The sequence below is a fragment of the Rattus norvegicus genome, chromosome 2 (assembly GCF_021556685.1).
Source record: "Rattus norvegicus strain SHRSP/BbbUtx chromosome 2, alternate assembly SHRSP_T2T, whole genome shotgun sequence".
Lineage (NCBI taxonomy): Eukaryota > Metazoa > Chordata > Mammalia > Rodentia > Muridae > Rattus > Rattus norvegicus.
Window position 1 is genome coordinate 111,071,039 of NC_141535.1, and position 15,902 is coordinate 111,086,940.

General features: G+C 43.2%; 1 protein-coding gene across 6 annotated transcripts in view; it reads left to right on the plus strand.

Annotated features, from left to right (window-relative positions):
* Spata16 (spermatogenesis associated 16) overlaps nucleotides 1–15,902 on the plus strand; it is a 378,162-nt gene that overhangs the window by 255,012 nt on the left and 107,248 nt on the right. For all 6 annotated transcript variants that reach the window (NM_001432380.1, NM_001432377.1, NM_001432378.1 and 3 more), the window contains 1 exon segment: nucleotides 5,936–6,083. In NM_001432380.1, the coding sequence (NP_001419309.1) occupies nucleotides 5,936–6,083 (148 nt within the window).

The window sequence follows — 15,902 nt, forward strand, 5'->3', positions numbered from 1 at the left end:
GGGCGAAAGCCTACGGGATGAAAGAAACACACACACACACACACACACACACACACAGGTTATCGTGTCAAGCCAGGAGACAAGGAGAGGAAGAGAGAGAGAGAGAGAGAGAGAGAGAGAGAGAGAGAGAGAGAGGACGAGTGAGAGAGCGGAAGGAAGAGTGAGGAAGAAGAGTGAGACTGTAATAAGGTTTTTTTAACAGTAAGACCAATCCTCAATAAATGCAGGAAAAGCATTTGATTGAATTCATTTTCCCTTATGACTAAAATGCTGAACAAATTAGGTCTAGAGGGTGCACTCATCAACACGATAAAGCTGTGTGTGATAGTGTAGAATCAACATTTGAGCGGATAGGCCAGAGCTGACAGCTTCCTCCTGAAAATCTAGAACATGACTGTTACCCATTCCCATTATTTAAACTCAACCCTGTACTGGAAGGACTAGCCATAGCAATGAGTCAAGAGAAAGAAAGAAAGAAAGAAAGAAAGAAAGAAAGAAAGAAAGAAAGAAAGAAAGAAAGAAAGAAAGAAAGAGAGAGACAGGGGGTAGGGGTGAGAAAAGAAAGCATAACAAACATGGAAGTCATATTAAAACTGTTTGCCCATGATACACTCTTATATGTAGGAAGATCCAAACTCCCCATCAAAAACCCATTAGAATTAATAAAGCAAGTCATCAAAATTAGTAGCATTGCTACACACCAGTAGCAAATTGTTCAAACTAGAACTGAAGGATGCCAGCCCATTTGCAACAGATACAGATGCTAACATTAAATTCCTAAGAACAGTTTTAGATAAAATATCTCTACAATGAAGACTAAAACGTGGGTGAAAGAAACAGAGGAATCTGGAGAAAACTGAAACACATCTCATGTTGATGTGCCGGAAGAATCAATATTGTTGAAAATGTCTGTAATACCAAAAATATTTACAGAGCCAATGAAATTCCTATCAAAACACTAGAAATCTTAGTTTTTCATTCAACCATCTATCTGTACAGAACTAGGAGGCATCTGACTCCAAAACTTACTACAGAGCTGTGGCCATTAGACCACTGGACTGGCATAAATGCAGATGGACAAATCAATAGGACAGACCAGAGAGGCCAGAAACCAACCTACATATCTACAACCAGCTTGTCGATAAGAAAGGTGCTAAAAAACCACAGTGAAGAATGAACAGTCTTTTCAATAAATACAGCAGCATGCATGGCTTCCCTCTTGTTGTTAGGTCCACTCAAACAGCTGTTCATTACCGCAGACAAGTGAGGGCCACTGACTGCACCTTCACTGATGCTTCGCCATGCTGGTCATTGTTATGGTCTCTAAGTACGACAGCTGGTGTGTTTAATCACTTCCCTTCTGCTACAGCATGGTTGGTCAATATAGACTGAGAGAAGAGATGAATAACAAATGCCATGAAGGCTGTTTGACAAAGCCTCAAGGAGCCAGGTTATTTTACACTCACCTAAAATTCTACACAGTATACAGAAGATATATAAGCTGCTTTCCCCCGAGGACTATAGGCTAACAAAAAAAAAGAAAAGAAAAACCTGAGTATCAGGCATAAGAATAGGTTGGTCAGTGTAGCCAAGTGACTCCCAGAACAATGGAGATTATCGTGCAGCCCTTGAATTCCTCTCAGAGGTTGCAGGTAGAGCCCTATGGCTGAAAATGAGGCACAGTTGGGACACAGGACTTGAACACACTTACTTCAGTCTAGCCTCTGTGGTACCAGAAAATAAAATTTTTGTTTTTAATAAAGTGTATAGGCTGATTTTTTTTCTAGATTGTTCCATTAACTGGCTACCCAATAATGCAATTACACTGAGTAGTATGTGAAATATTGCTATATTCCCTTACCAGAGCAATATGAGACAGGTTCAAAGTCCAAAAGATAGTTCTAGAAAAAAAGCATAGCAAAATGTTTCAGGATCCAATGCAAGGGCAACCTTACTGTAATAACAATCATTATTCCTTAAGGTTATAAAAATATTCTTCAGACAAACAGCCTCTAGAAATTTTTCTTTCTTTCTTTTCTTGTTTTGTTTTGTTATGAGGAAAGATTCCTTTCATGTAGCCAAGGCTGTCCTTGAACTTCTGATCCTCCTTCCTCTACCTCCTAAGTGATGGGAAAACAAGCATGTACTACCATGCCCAGCTAGAAAATTCATTTCTTATTCATAAGTTGTGTAGGCAGTCTGTTCACTCAGCCACTGCCTTAGGACTCTCCAGGATGGAGGGCAGGAGACAAAAGAATCACCTGTGTTGGTTTCCAGTGGGAAGAAGGGGTCTACTCTCCTGCAAATACACACCTTTGTCAGTGAGAGCCACAGAAAGGTCTGAAGGCAAGGCCTGAAGCAGTAAGCCAAGGGCACAGATCTGCCAATGAGCAGATCAAGCTGCCACATGAAAACCACACTTCTGCCACTTGCAGAAGAGCTGGTGCAAGTTCTTGGGCCTTTGCCTTACCATCCCTGCTGTGAGATGGCTTTGCCAAGCTGCCCTGCCAGCAGTCACTTACCCTGCCAGCAGTTGGAAAAGAAAAGGGGTGGAGATGGATGAAGCAAAGAAGTGCAGACCGACAGGAGCCGGATGTAGATCCCTCCTGAGAGACACAGCCAGAATACAGCAAATACAGAGGCAAATGCCAGCAGCAAACCACTGAACTGAGAATAGGACCCCCGTTGAAGGAATCAGAGAAAGAACTGGAAGAGCTTGAAGGGGCTCGAGACCCCATATGTACAACAATGCCAAGCAACCAGAGCTTCCAGGGACTAAGCCACTACCTAAAGACTATACATGGACTGACCCTGGACTCTGACCTCATAGGTAGCAATGAATATCCTAGTAAGAGCACCAGTGGAAGGGGAAGCCCTGGGTCCTGCTAAGACTGAACCCCCAGTGAACTAGACTGGTGGGGGGAGGGTGGCAATGGGGGGAGGGTTGGGAGGGGAACACCCATAAGGAAGGGGAAGGGGGAGGAGGATGTTTGCCCGGATACCGGGAAAGGGAATAACACTCGAAATGTATATAAGAAATACTCAAGTTAATAAAAAATAAATAAATAAATAAAATGTAAAAAAAAAAAGAAAGAAAGAAAAGGGGTGGAGAGTGTTTTCTCCCATCCTGTCCTGACTGTGATCTTGTTAATGTCTTACTAGAAGCAAGCTGGAAGATTAAATACCTTCACTAATTTTTTTCAGCCAGAATTTGAGACAAAATGCCCACTTCCAAGAGATTCAGAAAGGCCAATGGAAAGACATTTAGCATTTAGAAACAAATAGACTGGCATTTGTCTTCCTGTCAAACATGCTCAAGTAAAGTGCTAATGCCCAGTGTCCCAGAATAAGTCTAATTTGGAGATGAACTCTTTGAAAGGAGGGCTGGGTTAAAATGAGTTCTCTGGTGGACCAATCCAATATGAGTGTAGTCATAAAGATGAGATTAAGACACATAAAATGTAGCTGGGAATGTAACAAACGGGTCAGGCACATGCCTCGCATTGAGGAGGCACTAGACTCAATCACCAATACCAAAGAGAGAGAGATAGAGACAGAGACATGGAGACTAGAAGAAAGAAGACAGAAGGAAACCACCATCTCCAAGAGAAAAAAGGAAGCCTCAGAAGAAACTAATCCTGCTGACACTTCAGTCTTTACCCTTTGGGCTCCAAAGCTAGGCGAATATAAATTTCTGTTGATTCAGTCAGTTGTCCTGTGGTCCTCTCTTGTGATAGCCCTAGCTGATTAATCGTGAGCCAACAGATTAAAGAAACGAAGCCAAGCTCTGACCTTAAGCCGAGTCTGCAGCATCCTTCCTCCTCCCTGACCTCCCCCACATCATTCCAAATACACATGTGGCTTCACACCCACTCGGTCTACAAGAGCCCTCCCAGGGCTGGTTCCAGCCATCAGCATGTAGGAGCACCACACTGACGGGACTGCTTCTCTTGCTGAAGACCAAGAGGCTTCACTCATCTCCACCTTTGAGTTCCAGACTTGCTGCCTGTGTTGTCCTGATTAGCCTTCCTAAGCTGGCCCAGGTCACAGCACAGAGATCCTGCCACACGCCCACAGCCAAGGATAACTTCATTTGAGTAATGTCCAACAACTCCATTCTCCAATCCGGCACCCAGAACATGGAAAAGCAGTGTCGTGAGCAATCTAAGAGGCAAGAAAACATTTTGCATCATAAGAAGCACAGCTCTTTTTTTTTTGTAGATGCATAGATGATCATAGAGGTCATGTGACATCACTGAGGAATGGAACAAGCAATGACAACATTCAACTAAGGCGTTTAACTTAAAATCAACGTAATAGAAGCTCATGTGTTGGAAGAGTTAATATTGCAAAAATGGCTATTCTGCCCAAGCCAATCCACATATTCAATGGAATACTCACGAAACCCCAATATCATTTTCCACAGGTATAGAAACAAGCAACCTTTTTTAAATTTTATTTATTTTATGTATATGTGAATACACTATGGCTGTCTTCAGATGCACCAGAAGAGGGCATCCGATTCCATTTCAGATGTTGTGAGCCACCATGTGGTCGCTGGGAACTCAGAACCTCTGGAAGAGCAGTCAGTCCTCTTAACAACTGAGCCATCTCTCCAGCCCAGAAACAAGCAATCTTAAACTCCACGTGGAAACACAAAAGATCCCAAATATCCAAAGCAATCCTGACCAAAAGGAGGAGCATAATCTGACTTCAAGTTACGTTATAGAACCACAGCCATAAGAATAGCATGGTATTGGTATAAGAACAATCAGTATAGGGCTCCGCCAAACAAGCAGAATGGAAGACTCAGAAATGATGTCAGTAGCTATAACTACCCAACCGTTCTACAAGAATGCCAAAAACATACACTAACAAAAGCCAGCACTTCTTAGCAAATGGTGCTGGGAAAACTGGATATCTATGTGTAAGAAAACAAAGCTTCTTGCTTTTCAAAGGCTCCCAAAATAACATGTTGATAATGTATATAATCAACACAATAGAATTTGTTTGTTGGGTTCTCCCTCTCTGCTACATGGTTCCAATCTTTTGGTCTTCTTATTGGTTGTAGGTATGTCTTATTTGTCAGAGGAATTTCTTAACCTTATATATTCTTATACTTGAACGTTTAAATATAATGTGCTTTTGTGCTATTTTCAGAAAAGTGGAGTAGCTATAGACATACTTTTTGCAAATCTTCAAGACTCCTTCAGAAGGAAAGTTGTAGATAAAGAACAGAGAGCCTTTAAAAATTGAAATGGCTCCCTTTTTTTAACCTAATACAGGTATGGTTGTGGCCTATTTAAAACAGGAAGCTCAGGGGGAGGGCAAGGCCCTAGCAAGAACTGTATGTGAGCAAATGTAGTTTAAAGTAACATCCTGCACAGCTGAACTTGTCTCGTGTCACCTATGATCCAGAGGTAAGAATGCCTTGCTGGAGAAGCTGAGATGGGTTCTTATTGATAAAGACTTTCCCCAGGGAGAAGAAAAACAGGTGTCCGGCTTGTCATGGTTCTTATAAAGATAATTCAGTACAGGTGGTTTGGTGCATTTTAAAAATATTTTTGCATAAACTGATCACCAATATCTGTTTATCAGCAGATTGGCTATAATGTTGTACCTAAGAATTTGATTTTCTAAATAAAGAGAAAATGACACCTTGAAAAACAGAATTTTTATTTTTCTCTTAAGACAGGCCTGGGGTACAGGTGGCTATTTACAAACTTTCTTCAGTTAATTGGATTTCTTAACATGAAATAGTATTTTCAAAACTAATTAAATTGTGTTCTAATGAATATTTAAGACCAAAATATGTTATCTTTGCTGTACAGTATATAGATTTTTAAATCATCCATAAAAGTAATTATATTTTTTTACGTTCTCAAAAAGTATTATGCTATTACTGCTTCTAAGTGGGTCGTTTGCTTCCTCACAGGCCATGATTGAAGAAGCCATCACCAGAGCGGAAGCTTTCTCGGTTATGTACACACCCTTTGCCACAAAAATAAGGGCTGATAAAATAGAAAAGGTGAAAGAGGTGTTCACGAAAACTCACCCTGCCTATGTGGAGTGCATCTACACAGGTAAGTTCATCCTCCTTGCACATGCACGCTGCTGATGTTGTGGTGCCCATGGCAACCAACGCAGTGTGCTCCATGTTTTGCCGGTTGTTTGTACTTACAGGAGTAAGCTTTAATCTAAAGAGTTCAAATGTGAACTTATTTTTAAGACTTTAAGTAGAGCCAGCTCTCGTTTCAACACAATGTGCCTTGTGTGCTCACAATTTTAGGCTTTTTAAGGAATAAATCTAGAAACTCTTAAGGTTTTAAGAGAAAAAAATAGTAAAAGCCTGTGATGAAAAGCTAAGCTACCTCCCCACCTCCGGTGCCCCTCTGTACTCCTAGAAGTTAGTGTTTTCCTAAAGACAGATTTTTCCCCCAATGCCTGCTGCTTGCATTTCTTGTCCACCATCCTCTCACTCCGCGGCCTCTTCCCTACCCTACCCCCACCCGCTAGGTAACCAAGAGCACTGCTTTAGTCACTCTTCTTAAGAGAGGAAGAGGTTTACTTTGGCTCACAGTTTAACCGAGGAAGTCCAGCATGACAGGGAATGAGCGGTGGGAGGAGTCTTTGCGGCTGCCATGTACGGCCACCTAAGAAAGCCAGATGCAGTCTCAGGGCCCTTCTTTCCCCCCAGGTTCTCACGTCTCCAGCTAGACTCCACCTCCTAAAAGTTTCAAAGCCTCCCTCAAAATAGCACCACCAGACGGAAACCGTGTTCAAACGCATACTCCTGTGGAGCATGGCTCCCTTCCCAACCCCAGAAGCACAGAGAACACAATACAGGGCATTCCCCCACCCCACCCCCACCCCCACCCCCACCCCTACCCCCACCTCCACCCCCTTTCTCTCCTCCCCCTCTCCTCCTCCTCTCCCCTCCTCTTCCTTCCTCCTCTTCCTCCTCCTTCTTCTTCTTCTCGTAAAGGTCTCTTGTTTTTGTACACTCATTCCAAAATATTTTCCCTACTCTTGCGTACCAAGTGTTTTGAAGTAAAAGAAGTTTTGCATGCACACGCTAGACACAAAAGTGCTGAACGAGGACCCCAAGATGAGGCAAGGGCTCCAAAGGCGTGCATCTGCTGTCCCAGGCTCAGTGTAAGAATCTTTGTTCTTTCCTCTCCCTGGGGCTTAGCCATTGATTTATGAGATTAATAACAAGTCTATTATTGATCACTTCTCAAGAATCGGCACTCTACATTTGTTCTCTTGTTGTTCCCATAATTTATGAGGAAAGATGATCTACATTAGAAAACAAAACAGTAACAAGAAAAGACAAAGAGTCCTCTGAAGACGTCTGTCTTGCCAGACTGCTGACAGCAGGCCTCAGATGTGAGCCCAGTCCTGTCCCTGGAGCTGCATGCTTCCACAAATTCCTGGTTTTTATCCATGGGCCTCTGGTACTTCAGAGGAAAGATAATAATTCCAACTATTGACAGCTGAATCATAAATCCCCAAAGACCTGGGGGCACTTGAGGATAAAAGACAGCAACTAAATGCAGAATCCATGCTAAGATGAAGGTTGGTCCTGGTTTGGTGAGTTTGAGCACTCTCTTAAGCATTCAACAAAGGGCCAAAGAAAACGGCTCTACAGGAAAAAGCGCTCACCACAGGATTCTGACAGCCTGACTTCCAAGTCTCCAGAAACCAGAGAAAAGCTGGACATACACATGGCAGGTGTCTAGCACTGCAGCATGCCTGTGATGAGATCTGAGCTCCCAAGCCAGCCAGCCTGGACAGCTGAGCACAGCATCCGACAGAAGGGCCTCTGCCTCAAACAAGGTGGTATGATATTTAAGACTGACCCCCATGATTGCCGTCAGATAGTCATTCACACATGTGCTGTGACACATGTGTGCCTCACACACAAGCATACACACACATACTCAAGAAAGAGTAAGACACAGAAGAAAGAGCACCGTTTACGTACAACACAGTTAATATTTCTCAGAACTTAGACTTGTTGCTTACTATCATTTTTTATTTTTCCATTGTATTTCAAGGACTTTCTTTTTATGGGTGGGGTCAGTAACAGCACATGAACATCACGCCTACTTATGATCATGGAAAACTGAGTCCAGTTGACTGCTTTCCTTCTGTTGTCATGAAAACAGCGAGGGATTCTTTGGGATCGTTAACTTGCCAATTTCCTCTTCTGGTGGAATTAGTTTAGTTATACCTTACATACTTCCCAGAGAAGTCACCACGATTAATTAATACTTAGGAAGCATCATTGCCACCAAGGGTCTAAAAACAATAATAACATTAGTGAGTCATGCTCATGTCTCCTGTAACTCCATCAAACCTGTTATCAAGATGAATTATGATCCGTCGGCAAGACAATGCATGCTAAAGGATCCTACACTTTCCAAGAGAAGATAATTACACATCACTAATGATTGTTTCTATTATTTCTGAATTACTAATTGCTAGCATATGACAGTGTGCTATGAGAACCTACATGGAGATAAAGCATGTCGAGAGGCTCTGAGGTAGGGGAAGCATCGTAGAATTTAAATTGGGGGGTTGGGGGAGGGGCTACCAAAGATCTTTGACTCTGTGGAAGCTGTGCTTGGAGCAGTTGAGATGGCTGTTTGGTTGTTTGCCTCTGAGACAAAAAATAAAAGGACTTTTCCCGCTAGCTGTGATAAGGGTGAGGTCATTATTAGTAGCCTAATATTAGGGGTAATGCAGTTGTGAGGCGAGTGTGGATACACGGCATGGAAGAAGAAGGGTCCTTCAACACTGAGACACTTCCCAGGAGGTGCAGAACAGCTGCTGGAATAAGTCTCAGGACCACATGTAGCCATCCAAGAAGTCACTGTGTTTGCTTGGCATGTTCCCCAACCTAGCATTTCAGACAGGCTCTCCCTGTCTACCCCTGGCAGTTCTGTAGCTGGCCTGACACTTGCAGCAATCATCCTGCCTTTGTTTCCCAAGTGCTGAGGTGAAGGGTGTGCTACTAGGACCAGCCATAGATAGAACAAAAGAAGCCACTCCCTTACTGGCCATTGGTTTGCTCTCTTATCTCAACAGACATTTGCGCACCAGCTATTGTGAAATAATATGAATTGCACCTATCCCTGTCTAGCTTCAAATGAATGAGACTCTGTGATTTATTTATTAGGCTTTGCTCAATTACTGGGGAATGACCCTTAATCTAATTCTCTAATGCTAGACTGGCTACTTCCCCAGCTATGCTCCTGAAGTACTTGTTGTTTGAGTCTTCCTGGGTTATTTCTGCTCCAGAAGTCTGGAGTCCTGGGGAGACATTTCATTCTGGTATGTGCTGTTGGTCCACCATGACTAATGAAGACCTCTTGTTCTCGCCATCTTCTCCTGCTCAACACTCCTATTTAACTGTCTATCCATCATCTATCTAGCTATCATCTATCTCTTTTTCCTCATGGTCCCTACCTGTCAACCCCCAGCCCAGTAACTCAAACACTGCCTCTTTTTTTCTCCCCAGTAATTGTAGTTGTAGTCATTTTTATGTAACCAGTGGTTTTTAACTGAGGAGTAAGGTTTGCCCAACAAAGGCTGGTGTACATGAGGATTTGTTCATCTTGGGGCAGCCAGATCTTGGGATACAGAATTGAACAGCACCAGACAAACCCCCAACAGGCTATCACTGCACAGTCACATGCAGATAAATGACAACAAACGTTAGATCTACAGTCTAGAAAGCTGTGCTCAAGTCCTCTCTCACCCAGTTCTGATGCCTGAAAAACCTTCCTCCATGTGCAGTCAATACTTTTTTCAGAAACATTCAACATGGTCGTGTGTTCCTCTCTTCTTTTACCACTACTTCTGTGTGTGTGTGTGTGTGTGTGTGTGAGAGAGAGAGAGAGAGAGAGAGAGAGAGAGAGAGAGAGAGAGAGTGTGTGTGTACAGTGTGAAAGTATGTGTATTTGAGCATTTACCTGTATAGAGATGTGTGCAAATGTGTATTCATTTGGGGGAAGGGGTGTAGAACAGAAGTCAACCTCAGGAGCCAGCCACCTTCTTTTGAGAGTCTCACCAAACAGACAAAGGTGGATGGTCAGTGTGTCCCATAGATCCTGCTGTCGCTTCCTCCCCAAAGCTGGGATTACAAGTGACGATCACCTGGCCTGGCTTTTTAGATGGGATGGAACTCAGATCCTCATATATGCACAGCATACACTTTACCCATTACCTCCTTTTTAATATCGGTTTACTATAAACCAGGTCATGTGGCAGGACCTTGAGAGTCTCAGAAGAAGTGGGTATCTAGCAAAGCTTGGCAACAGAAGCAGTTGTTATTATTAAAACTTGGAGACTAGCACACTGGATTCAGCTCATGGAGGCTGGCAGACAGATCCCCACCTCGGAAACTCTGCCCAGCTCTGGGTCACCTTCATGGAGCCTATCTGGGACAGAGTGCCTTCCTCCCTGGTCACAGCAGCGCAGCAAGCCCAGCTGCAGTTGGCAGAGGTGACCATAAGCAGGAAGGTCCCCAACCACCAGCGTGTTTGCTCCAACCAGTCTTCTTCGTAAGATATTTCTATGATAAAAACAGAGGCACAGGAAGGAAGGTATAAAAGTAATTCAATCTGAAATAATTTTGAAATTTAGTGGAGGTTTAAATTTTTCCTAAATGAAGCAATTCAGTTCATGAGAAGACTCACTCGCCTTTTGTGGAAGATGTTAATATTTCTCTGCTCATTCGTTCTGTTATCGCTCTTGTTTTGGGAGTTGTTTGGTTTTGTTTTGTTTTTTCAAGATAGGGTTGCTCTGTGTAACAGCCCTGGGTGGCCTAGAACTTACTCTGTAGGCCAGTTTAGCCTTGAACTCTTAGAGATCTACTGCCTCTACCTCCGCAGTACTAGAATTAAAGGAGTGGCTCACCACGCCCAGCTTCCTCTGATCATTTCTATTGGACTGATGAGAGTTAGCTTTGAAGGATATCCAGACTCCAGCGTGTTTCAAAATTCAGAGTGCATCCCTTTTTAGTTTGGACCCACCAAAATCTTCAAGCCACATTATAATAGAGCCTCACTGTACTGTGTTTCATGGAGGAAAAATTACTGATTTTATAGCATAGCTATCCATTTTTCTTATTTAAAGAAACATCCAGTTTGATTCATGCGGTGTAGTCGGGGTATATAAAACAAATAATAATTCACCAGCCCTGGAATTATTATGCTCTCATTTATAAAGATTTTGCTTGTGATTTTTATTCATATATTCCAATAAAATAATACAATTCCATGCAGTTCTTATTCTTGCATGGCTGTATTTTAATAATAATAAAGTAATACAATAAGCATACCCTGTCTCCTTTTGATGAAAATATCAAGATTTATTTGCTAAATAAATAAATATTCAGTAATGGATCTGTGCTTAGCCATGTTTAATAGAAAAGTTTCCTGGATCAGATATCAATTACTTTAACATTTAAGTGGATAGAGTCATATTTTGTCTTTCTTGGGCTCTGTAACTCCCAGGAGTAAATATGTATGTTCAGGGAAATAATATATTGTTTTTAATAGACCTTTAAAAATTGCTCCTCACTGGAATTTATGTTTGCTTTTGCACAGCCATCATTTACCAGGAAGGATAATATATTCCTATTTTCTCTAAAACATAAAGTCAAAATTCCTCATTTTTTTCATTCCTTTCTTAAATCATATAATTTTATCATGATCAAGAGTTTTCCATACCAGAATGTCTTCTTCTTTGTAACCAGCTCTTGGAAATAGAAAAGTTACGGAATTAAAAAGGCCCACACCCCCAACACTGTTAGAAAAGTGTTACAGACAAGTTTGTGATCATGAAGGTAAATCAACTGGTATTTATTTCTAGAGTTCTCCACAGACTTACTTTACCCAAAATAAAGGCTCACCTCATAAGTGAGCGGGAAGTTTGTACTGTTGACACAGAGCGTTGCTCCTCCTGGTGTGAAGTAGTGTTTGGGCCTCGCTGTAGGGCAAGTGCTTCCCAGCCATAGTTCATATGTCCCCTGAAGCAGCAGTGTCTCAGCTTTGTTGGTTTTTGTCTCTTCTATACCTTACCCATGCCTCACTTAGACTCGCTGCTTAGTAATAATACATCTCCTCACGACCTCTGAGCAAAGGTTGAATTGTCAGCCAGTGGTCCAAAAAAAAAGTCAAAGTAATTGAAGCATTTGCAGTCTCTCAAGAACTTCAGGTGGGATGGGACAGGGTGGCCGAGTGGAGTAAGCTGTGTATCTAGAGCAGATGCATATCACAGGTATTGTGCCCAGGGTACTCAGCAACACCATGTAAAAAGCAACCACCATCAAAGACTGCTCCCCACTCTAAGAGCTCCAGACACACACCTCAAATGTGATAAGCCAGTTCCTTGCCAGTGTCAGACCTGGTGTTGTACCTGCTTCTCAGATATCAGACTTCCATAGTCTATACAGCAGAGCCCAGTGAGCATTTCTTGACATGTAGAGCCCATCTTAGCTAGTGTGGTAAACATGTGTACCAGTTTCTTCTGACTATCCCAGATCTGATCCATTGTCTGACACTGTCTATAGGAAGACAAGCATGGCTGTCTAGTCAACATTCACAGAACTGATAACAGACCAAAGTAAGTGTACCACCAAAGCCCAGCTTGGTTTGATTTGGGTTACTTCCATAGATATGAGAAGGAGCTACTTAAAGGAACAAAAATGACTAAGGCAACTGTATCACCAAAGCCCAGTCCAGGACAGGTGACAGCTCATGAAAGCTGGAAAACTAGGGTGTACTGCAGAGCCTGCAGGCAGCTCAACAGGTTAGAGAGTGTCCTTTACATGTGCCTTGTTTGTTCTGAGCCTTCTTTCAGGCAATTCTACTGGTCTTTGTTTCTTTGAAGCAGTTTAACTCATCTAAGAATGACTCTCAACAGTCCTTACAGTTTATATACAGCTGGGAAGGCAGGGATCTAGTGAGTCTGTTCAGTTTCAGGAACTTCCTGAAGCCATTTAGAGTTATCTATATCCTTTCTACATGCTGTATCTTAAGAAGCTTCCTTGCAAGATGGAAGGTACTCATCCCAGAGGAAACTGTCATCCCACCCTTAGAAAGTCTGAACTCCCTGTCACAGTAAACAATAGTTCTGCTTCTTCACATTTAACTTGAAGTTTTCTGTTTGGAAGTCAGTTTTGCACAGAAATGAAGTTTTCATGTTGGAGAGTTCCTTTTCCAAGTTCATTTTCTAGATATGCATATTCAGCATACAAGTTCAATGTATTTCTCCTTAACCACTTGACTCACAGTTAACATATGCCTTCTGAGCATGTTTATTGAGGACTTTGTAGAATATCACTTTAGTTTCAGTTAAGTAGAGCCCAGTCCAGCCCAAGTAATCCTTTCTTGAGTGTGTGTGTGTGTGTGTATGTGTGTGTGTGTGTGTGTGTGTGTGTGTGTGTGTGTGTGTGTGTGTGTGTTGGTAGGGGATATGCAAATATACATGTATGGGGGTTATGGGGTATGGATAGGTGTATGTGTGTGTGGTAGGAGTGTGGTGTGTGTATGTGTGTGTTGTGGTGTATGTGTGTGTGGTGTGAATGTGTGTTGTGGGGTGTGTCTCTCTCTCTCTCTCTGTGTGTGTGTGTGTGTGTGTGTGTGTGTGTGTGTGTGTGTGTGTGAACATGTCACTCCTCAGGCACCATCCTTCTTAGTTTTGTTTTTGTTTTGAGACATGGTCTCTCACAGGAGCAACACTCATCGATTAGGCTAATCTAGCTGGCCAGTGAGTCCCAGGGCTTCACCTGTCTCAGCTCCTCTCAGCTGTCAGGTTACAAGAGCACAGCACCACACTCAGACTTTTTTTCTTAGACTCTGGAGATTGAACTCAGGGCCTCAAGCTACAGAGCAAGGACTTTCCTGACTGAACCATATTTGACCGGCTCTATTTGTTTTAGTTTTTTAATATTTTATGGCATATCATGCAGCCAGACAGGCATACAGACAGAAAGTCAGACAAGTATTTTAAAATTCACATCTCTGCTGAGTGTGGCAACTCTCAACTATAATTTCAGTACCCTTATCTCCTTTTCCACGTAGTGAGTTGCAGGCCAACTTGGGCTACAATCAAAAAGCTAAGGAAAAACTGGTTGCTTTTAAGAATGTGTCTGTTTAGGACAGGAGCCGGGTGTAGATCGCTCCTGAGAGACACAGCCAGAATACAGCAAATACAGAGGCGAATACCAGCAGCAAACCACTGAACTGAGAATAGGACCTCCGTTGAAGGAATCAGAGAAAGAACTGGAAGAGCTTGAAGGGGCTCGAGACCCCATATGTACAACAATGCCAAGCAACCAGAGCTTCCAGGGACTAAGCCACTACCTAAAGACTATACATGGACTGACCCTGGACTCTGACCTCATAGGTAGCAATGAATATCCTAGTAAGAGCACCAGTGGAAGGGGAAGCCCTGGGTCCTGCTAAGACTGAACCCCCAGTGAACTAGACTGTTGGGGGGAGGGGGACAATGGGGAGAGGGTGGGGAGGGGAACACCGATAAGAAAGGTGATGGGGGAGGGGGATGTTTGCCCGGAAACTGGGAAAGGGAATAACACTCGAAATGTATATAAGAAATACTCAAGTTAATAAAAAAAAAAAAAAGAATGTGTCTGTTTAAAAAAGAAGTGTAGCAACTTGAGCATTATGAAAAGAGATGGAACTGTAGACTACAGAATGGAGAGTAGCCTGTTGTAAGTGGCCCTAATACCTGGGGCCATAGTGAGGTCCCAGCCTGTGCTGCCACTGAGGGCCATGTCTGGGTCCTTGACTACACAGTGTTAGGGGTCAGTGCCAATGTCTAAGGCTCATATTACCTCTAAGAACATGGGGACATCCCTGTTCAAGACAACTGCTAGAAATCACATGGATATCCAGGGGCTGTACAGAACAGATCCTAGCCCTCACTAGCTGGGGAACTTTGGAGAGCTGGCCCCATCTCTCACCAGCTACAGCACACAGTAGTATTGTATGCCTGCTTGCCTAGGTAGCACAGTGGAGATGGCCCTGGTGGCATGGGTGAGGGAGAGCCAGCCCCCCACTGTGTGAGTGTAGGAGAGCTGACCACTGGGCCATGAGAGCTCGTGGGCTAGTCCTGTCCCTCACCAGCTGCAGCATTGGGGGAGAGGGCTCTACACTTCACCTGGGCAACACAGTAGAAATCCTGCCACCTACCAATGGCAGCATTGTTGGGCTAGCCAGAGAAATGTCGGAAACCTTGCCCTGGCAGTGTGCATAAGGGAGAGCAAACATGTTGACCAGCTCAGCTATCATCCATGCCCAGATCCAGGGCTCCAAGTTGGTCCACTTAAAAAATCTACATCATTTGTGAATGATTGGGATTCATGAATGGGCCAGTCCTGCTGATCCAAAGCTGTGGGATTTCCTGTCTGACACAGGGCAACAACAGGATAAGCAGGAGGAGTTCCAGTGAGGATCCAATATTGATGGTAGGACAGAAGTCAGAAACCTTGAACCAGACCAATGACTCATTGCAATTGAAGACATGTGGACAGAGGGATATACTGTGGGACACACTGTGTTACACTACAGCTTCCAGGACGAGACCTTTTTCTATGCTGGGGTAGTGGGGGGCAGGGATGGGGAGGCGTTATTTTGGGTGGGAGGTTGCAAGAGCAAAGGGCAGATATGAGAGAACAGGCAGATGAACAGAACTGGGGTTCATGATGTAAAACTCACAAAGACTAAATAAAACATTCATGAAAATGAAAAATAAAAGTGGATCTGGTGGCACACACCTTTAATCCTATCAATAGAGGCAAGCAGATCTCAGGGTTTGAGACCTGCCTGGTTCACATAGTGAATTCCCAGGTAGCCAGGACTACACAG